Source organism: Cibotium barometz, chromosome 46 (genome assembly GCF_041138505.1).
Source record: "Cibotium barometz isolate CiBa-2024 chromosome 46, ASM4113850v1, whole genome shotgun sequence".
Taxonomy (NCBI): Eukaryota; Viridiplantae; Streptophyta; class Polypodiopsida; order Cyatheales; family Cibotiaceae; genus Cibotium; species Cibotium barometz.
The window spans coordinates 20,842,468-20,850,876 of NC_141091.1; the positions used below are offsets into that span (position 1 = coordinate 20,842,468).

At 40.9% G+C, this 8,409-nt stretch overlaps 1 protein-coding gene across 1 annotated transcript; it reads left to right on the plus strand.

Moving 5' to 3' along the window:
- Positions 1 to 2,871: 2,871 nt before the first annotated feature.
- LOC147611973 (mitogen-activated protein kinase 9-like) lies at positions 2,872 to 8,182 on the plus strand. The gene is made up of 10 exons (XM_086783824.1): positions 2,872 to 4,268; positions 4,906 to 5,033; positions 5,186 to 5,245; positions 5,374 to 5,523; positions 5,897 to 6,052; positions 6,157 to 6,294; positions 6,426 to 6,499; positions 6,586 to 6,684; positions 6,943 to 7,070; positions 7,655 to 8,182. Exons 1-10 carry the CDS (start codon positions 3,863 to 3,865, stop codon positions 7,942 to 7,944), a joined length of 1,629 nt encoding a protein of 542 aa, XP_086639950.1. The 5' UTR covers positions 2,872 to 3,862; the 3' UTR covers positions 7,945 to 8,182.
- Positions 8,183 to 8,409: the final 227 nt, after the last annotated feature.

Consider the following 8,409-nt stretch of genomic DNA (forward strand, 5'->3'; position numbering starts at 1 on the left):
GCTAAACAAGAGATGCTTTTCAAGCCTATGGAAGTTTCTCACACATGATGGATCCTAAATTACTTAGAACAACCTTAGAAATGTTCTATGGAGATAAAACCTCGACTTTATGTTCCATATCTTGACTCGATCGTACCTTCCAAAACATTCTATAATCCACTTGGTTTTTGAGCAAAAAATACTTAAAGCATCCAAATCTAGAATGCCGATATTGTTGAAAAACAAGCCCACTTTAGAGGTAGAAACTTTCTATACTTATAGTGCGATAACAGAAGTACAAATCTAATATTTTTTCTCAAATTGGGTGGCACTCATATCAATGTACCACATTCTCCAATCTTCTCTTCAAAATTCATAGTGTCATTAAAATCGTTTGACAAATCATTAAAAAATTTAAAGCATTGCTCATATTAATTCTCCACTCTTCTCTTGAAAAAAGTGATGGTGTCATTTAACTCCTTGAAGCATCATTAGAAATATATACGATAGTATTTGAGCTAATTACACATGCACATGTGCCTATGCCACTAGCATGCATGCATGTTTGTAAAGATGCATATATGCATACATACACGTGTGCATGTAGATGCAAGGGTGTGTATATGTGTAGCTGTTAAGGCTTACTCAAGGCTTGTTAATTCATGAGGCATGGGGGCACATTTGAAACTTGAGATTATTTCTTCTTGACCATGGATTTTGAACAAACTTAGTAAATCAAAATCTTGAATTATCAGGGAGGCATACGATTTTAGGATACGTGTGCAAATTTACAAAGTCATGAATTCAATTCTACAAGAAACATTATTGAATGATCTTTTTTTGTAAAAAGAATCATTAGTTCAAGAAACATGCTTGTTGTCAATCTTCACCTTTTTCTTTTTAATGCACAATTTTAGATGTTATAATAAATACAAATAGAAGCGCTTTTTAATGACTTTTCATCATTATTTTGAAGGTCTCATGCATGGAAGTGCTTTTTCAAATCCAAAGGATGCAAAAAGTGACTTTCATAAAATATGTAAACTAACTAAGGTAGGGAATTTGATTAAAATGTGAGCATAAAGTAAGCACTTGTTTCTATACTTCCAAAATGATAGTGAGTACTATTTTTGTTGGAAACCTTATAACCAAACTTGTGGTCAATTACATGGTGCATTGCTAACTAATCGAAAAGACATTTCATTTTCTAATCTATGCAAATTTGTAGCTTTTGCATCTCTTTGATGGCATCTAGGTTCCATATTAGACTCCATTGGTTTCCACTGGCCAAATCAACCATGCAATGCTATTGGTAAGATTGGATGTTATGATTGTTCTCTTCTTTAAAACATCGAAACACAAAGAAGCTAGAGAATATTGACGAGGATATGTACAAAGACATTTGAAAGCTCAATTTTTTGCGTCCCAACCTTGGTGGTAGGGAAGAGGAACATGATAACGAAAATGACAGTGTAACGTGGGGTGAAAGATTAGAGGAGAAATATCTTGATAAAATGACAAAAACAGGAAACAGAAGATTTGCCAACCACCATGTGCAAAGGGTGGTAGGGTGGGTCCACGAGAGAGCTTTACGGCAAAAGGGGGAGAGAAGCTTTAGAGAAAAAGAGAAAGATCCCCATTCTAACTCTTAGTTTTTGAGAGGGGTTGGAACTAGTGCTTGTTGAGAATGTGTACAACCTCTTGCTCCCCTAACCCCCACCACCCCTTTTTACTTTTCCTTTTCTCCCCTTTATGGAGGAATTGAGCCCATGGAGGAGAGAGGCTAACACATTGAACTACACACAACACTTTTTTGGATTCGATTGGATAATACAATATTTTATAAATGGGCAATATTACAGAACTGAATTGGAAAAAATGTGAAAATATTGTGGGTGTCTCCTTACTATTCCAAGAGACTTTTCCCATTTCTAGGAATGCATTCAAGCATTCTAACACAAAGATATACTTAAGTAGTGCTTAGTAAAAACTCTAGAATTTATGACATCATTGTTTTTAGTATGATCCAATGCTATAGGTATGGGCTTACTCATTAGATAATAGTTTGGAGGATCAATTGAGTGATGTGACATTTGGAGCACACAATGTGTATTGGAATAGAAAAGCGTACTTATGTGATGTTTATGTAATCTAAGGTGAAGGTTTTTGTGTGGATGATTTTGGAAAAAATGATTAGCATGCTTTATTTCCTTTGCATTGGGACTTGGTTCGAAGAAGAGAAAACATCATTATATCTTCACTCGTAGCATTCCAACGAGACACGAACACTCTACGCTTGTGAGAGATCTATACATGTTTCCATTCTCTCGTGTCTCTCTCCAATCATGGCTTGATGATTTCCCCCCCTGGAAACCAGTTCAATGCATATGTGGCTTGCCAATTTGTGGGTGGGACCTTGGTGTGGTTTTGACACTTAGATTCTTGCCCAATTTGGTTGCATTTGACCCATAAACTTGCAAGACTAGGGCCATGAAAATTGGGTGTCTCTACTCTTGTGCTAGAGAACCCAAGGTGTTTGACTAGTAAGAGCTACCAATAGTTTGTTGACAGTGGAGAATGGGTGTTTGAGATATCAAGGAATAGGCTCTTGACTCCACTCAGCTTGATCATCCCATCACTTCGAAGGGCCATCCATCACTTCAAAGGGCTCTTCCAAGAGCAATTCTGTGATTCATCTTGGGAGAGGTAATCCTCATTATGACTCCTCTATAAATCTCCACCCTTTGAGATTGCTTGATGACGACTTTGACTGAACACCCTACGACTTTGACTTAACAATTTTCCCCAATTCCTCACAATGTTTTGCATTCAACAAGACCCAAAAGAGGACACAATCAATCCAATAAAAGAGGACATTAAACACACACACGTGACACACACACACACACCTATTTCTCCCCCTATACTCTCTAGCACGCACACGTGCCACGAACACATCTAGTAAAAATTAAGGTCTCTCTGGGCATTAAAAAAAAGCAATATTTTGATTAAAATGCATTTACCATTACAAATTTTGAAATTTATAAATAGTGGGCAATAGTGTCGTGTCCCCAGCAGACACCAGCATGTTACCTTTTGAAGGAGGCTGAACCCAAGCTCAACACCAGGCTTGCTGTGCAAAGGGCACCATGTGGGTTGCCAGCCCTGATCACATCCAGAGCTTACTGTTCTCCAGACAAATAAAAATAGTTTTCCTGCCTTCCATGCCCATGAGCCCAAATCTCTCTCATTTAGCCGGAAGAAACAGATTAGGGTTTTGCAGGCTCCCGCTGCCCCCGTTTGAAGCAGAACCTCAGTAGGGTCTTGCAGGAAATGGTTCTTCAGATTAGGGTTTTACAGGGGAACATTATATGATTTCGACGCAGCAGAAGCAGGGGTTTCTTGGAAGCACAAAAACACACTAGGGTTTCGCAGATCAGGGCTTTGGACAGCCGACAACCCAGTAGAGAGCTTTGCAGGTTCAGAACTAGTACTGTGAAAGACAATGTACTTGCTGCCATTGTGAGCTGCAGATCGGAGTCCTTAAAGCCACTTTTTGCGTAATAATGTCACAGAAATCTGCAGAAAAATCTCTAATCTCGCATTTCAAGTTGCAGAGAGAACCCTGCCTGCATAATCCGGTACAACAATCACAGACAATACCCTAATCTCACAGAGAAAACTCTAATCGGTCAAACCCAACCTCACGAAGGAAGCCCTAATCTGGCACAACAAACACAAATTTCTGCTAAGACAACCCTAGCCTCACAGTAAACTCTGACCCCCCACATAAATCTACAGAGGAAATTCTAATAGCTGCAGAAAGAATCCTAGTTGCTGGCCAGAATCAAGCCAATTTTTTATGGGATAAAAGCTCTTCACAATGGTGAAGATCGAGTTCTTTACTGAGTACGGTGAAGCGAATCGCTACCAAATCTTGGAGGTGATTGGCAAGGGTAGCTATGGACTGGTATGCTCGGCGATAGACACACACACTGGGGAGAAGGTAGCCATCAAGAAGATCAATGACATTTTCGAGCACGTATCAGATGCTACTCGAATACTCAGGGAAATTAAGCTTCTTCGATTTTTGCGGCATCCTGACATTGTTGAAATCAAGCACATTCTGCTGCCCCCTTCCCCACGTGATTTCAGAGATATCTATGTTGTCTTTGAGCTTATGGAGGCTGACCTGCATCAGGTTATCAAAGCTAACGATGACTTAACGCAGGAGCATTTTCAGTTTTTCTTGTACCAGCTTCTCCGCGCCTTGAAATTCATGCACACAGGTAAGGCTCCCTTGCCATGAATCTAGCCCTTTTAATTTAAGAAAAGCTCCTAAATCTAGTGTTTTGATCTAAAAAGGAGCTATTGTCAAGCCTCACAAATTGCAAAAAGGGAGTAGATAACTTTGCAAGAAATGGGATATGGTTAGTAAGATTGTAATGACTCATTCTTTTTGGATCACAAAAGTGACCAATCGCATACCTTATCAGTGAATTTCAGTTTTCCTCGAACTTGCCAGGGATCACAGAGTTCATCCAACATCACACACACACATATATGTATATATATATGTGTGTGTGTGTGTGTGTGTGCGTGTATGTATACGCATGCACATATGTATGTGTGCATGTGTATGTATACATGTATATGTATGCATGTAAATATGGATCATTTCACTGCAAAGAATTTGTTGAAAACACTTTGAATACAGCATCGGATGCTGATCGAAAACACAAGCAGATCTTCCACCCATACACATTATCAAACACAGTTGGAATCATCATTCTGGAGCATATTGTCTTCCTCAGTATTTGTCTGCAGATGCATTTGGAATTTGAGGGCAGCAAATGATGCCTTTTTTTGGGCTTTTTATCAATAAATCACTCAATGTAATTGATCTCACTTGATTATGCTATGCAGCTAACGTATTCCATCGCGATTTGAAGCCAAAGAATGTGTTGGCCAACTCTGATTGCAAACTCAAGATATGTGATTTTGGGTTAGCTAGAGTGACTTTCAATGGCTCGTCCTCAGCTATTTTTTGGACTGTAAGTACACGGAGCCAGTCATGTGAACTTGTGGCCAAAAGCTTTCTTGTTCAGTATTCTGTCACAGTAAAATTTGAACATAATGTTTTCTTCTTGTATTTCACTTTGTCATTTGTACACCGTCATGAACATGTGTCCTGGTTTAATGCCAGGATTATGTGGCAACAAGGTGGTATCGTGCTCCGGAACTTTGTGGGTCTTTCTATTCGAAGGTATATGGATTTGTGATGAAGTTTTTAAAATTCTTTTAGCTTCTCAAGTGATTCTTGAAGTGTTTTTGCAAACATTACACCATGCTCATTAACTAACACTTTTTTCTCTCTCTCTCTTTGTCTTGCAGTATACCACTGCGGTTGATATATGGAGCATCGGATGCATTTTTGCTGAAGTGCTGACTGGGAAGCCGCTTTTCCCAGGGAAGAACGTTGTTCATCAATTGGACCTTATAACCGACATGCTGGGAACCCCTTCTGCAGAAGTTATTTCAAGGGTTGGCTTTCTGACTTCTTGCTTGTTATACTCTCAAGTTTGCATTATGGGTTCAATTGGGTTTCATCATGGCGCAGGCAGTCGACGCCATTCCATAGCTGCAGGTTATTTTGTGAGATGTGCTGAATGGGACGGGGACTTTGCAGTCCTGTTGATGTGGCAGCCTCCCTGTGCCCATGATGTCAGCAATTGGGGTGCCGGTATGCCCATTCTTGCTGGCAGCTATGCTGGGTTGGCTGCATAGTTGCATGATGGAAACAAAATGGCCAGAACCCTTCCTCTTCAAGGAAGGTTGTGCTTGCTTTGAAATATGCCTTTGTTTAAACATGCTTGTTTCAATTGGTTTTTTTTTGCATCACTTGATTGGCCTTCAGATTCGTAATGACAAGGCGAGGCGGTACTTGAGCAACATGCGCAGAAAGCAGCCAGCACAGTTCCAACAAAAATTCCCGCATGTTGATCCGTTGGCAGTCCGGCTTTTGCAGAGACTCCTTGCTTTTGATGCAAAAGATCGGCCTACAGCAGAAGAGGTGACTCTCAATGAGAAAGCTGCCCAAAACATTGGGCCTACTACAAGCTCTCCTCTTATTTTGACCATAACCGAACCATCTCAGAATGAGGGGTTTTTCCACAGGCTTTGGCAGATCCATATTTTAAGGGCTTAGCAAAGTTGGAGAGGGAACCTTCCTCGCAGCCAGCATCTAAAGCTGATTTTGATTTTGAAAGAAAGCGGTTAAGCAAGGATGATGTGCGAGAGTTGATTTATAGGGAGGTACATATTATAACCAAGCATGGAACCTTGTAGTGTTCCACATAGTTTCCACAATTAGCATCACTTTGGGCTTCAACCCCATCACTGTTTTCTCCTACATTCAGTTTTGTTTTGGTTCCTTTTTCTGTTAGATACTTGAATATCATCCAGAGATGCTAAAGCAATATTCTAGCAATAGAGATCAATCGAGGTTCATGTACCCCAGGTATGTCTGTAAATGTATTCGGAATTTCATGTCATGATTATGGCTGTAATGTACGACTACTCATAGATTGTTTGTTTTGGTGGCAGTGCGGTTGATCAGTTGAAGAGACAATTTGATCACTTACAGAAACAGTCCAAGGAGACTGTGAAACCACCCATTGAAAGGAAGCCCACCTCTCTACCAAGGTAACTTTTAGACTTCTGTTGATCCTTCATACAGTACCCCTTACTAAAAGGGGAGATCTCCTCCACGGGACGCCCCTCCCACGCTTAGCCCGCCACAAGTTGGGATTGTTTCTGAGCAACACCCCCCAGGAATGTTTTTTGGAGAACTGATGAGAGATGAAAGTGCACTTGTGCTCTTGTTCTTTTTAAGGATAAGTTACACATTGTATAAAGGAATCAGGTGATACAGCTGATTGTGTTAGTCGAATTGCTTAACAGGGAGCGTGTATCAGAACCACGAGAAGAAGCAAAAAAGCATGTAAAAGAAAACAACAATGTGGTACGATGTTTACCGAATAAGAACACCGAATCACGGGCACCCTTAGGGCCGCACAAGTCTGTCCAAGGTAATAGTAACAATGGTACTTTCCACTTAGTTCTTGATGTGTTTTGGCACATTTCTATGTTTGTAATGGAAAGGCCCCTATAGGCTGGATACACAACCAGCCCTTGCCTGTCAACAGGGGCCCATCAAAGCCGCGTGTTGGGATGGACAGATAACCCTCCCTGCTTGTTGCACGGGGAGAGAAGGTCGTGTATCCACCCTTGGAACTTTCAGCTTCACACTGTCTCTACCCTTGGGATGACATGGACCCACCTGGGTTCAAGTCTCTCCGTCGATTGGTCTCTCTAGATCAATAAATTCGACGTTAAGCGGCTCTCTCTCCCGGGGGTGTGTGTAAAAGAGGACACTCTCACTACCTTTCTGCCACCCATTGTGGGGTAGAAATGGCTAGTGGGATTGCCCTTGGGATGAATGGACCCACCTGGGTTCAAGTCTCTCCGTCGATTGGTCTCTCTAGATCAATAAAGTCGACATTGAGCGGCTCTCTCTCTCTCTCTCTCTCTCTACCTCAATAATGACAAGCAAGCACCTTCTCTCTTTGAAACATAATCCATTGGATGTTGATGTGAATGGATCATGGGACAGGGGAATTGTTGAAGGGTAATAAAGCTCTTGGTCCGAATGCTTCGGCGGGTGATGATGCTGCTCGGAAAGAGACTTCTTATGTGAAGAAATTAGTGAAGAGTGCAAGTGTTAGCTTATCACAGCAAACCCAACCTAATCCAAGAACACGAACAAATTCTACAGTAGAGCAAGATAATAGCAAAAAAGGTGTTGTAAATGAAGGGAAAGTAGTCCAATCGAGGACAAAGTCTATGGGGAGTACTGTTGCCAAGTTAGTGGCAGTATTTTCAAATGGCATGGCATATTCCTAGTTTGGTATGGTGTTCCATTATAAAGCATTCATGGTGGTAGGTATGTACAAAGCTGGGCCACCACCTGTATGAATGTAAAGCCTTATTTACACACCCTGGTGCTTTCTTTCACTGGTGCATCTCGCAAACCGAAGGAGCATTTGTAAATTCTTTTTAAAGAGCTGGGTGGCAGCCTGTATGTGTTGGACCTGTCTCCTTGTCACCACACATTCTAATATTGAATAGTGCCATTTTTCAATTTTTTTTTTCAAGCCTTAACCAGTCGGTGAATAGCTCATTAAGGTGGGGTCTCCCAAACAAAAAACTCTGCAAAGACTTGAAGGCCTTGAAACTATGGGTCAACATTCAATAAAGTACCATCACACATCCATGAATTGAGCAACAGATTCATATACCTTAATCTCATTACAAATCTCAAGTATGTTCTTAAATGCGAAACATAGTGGGCTGCTCATGAAATGCTCT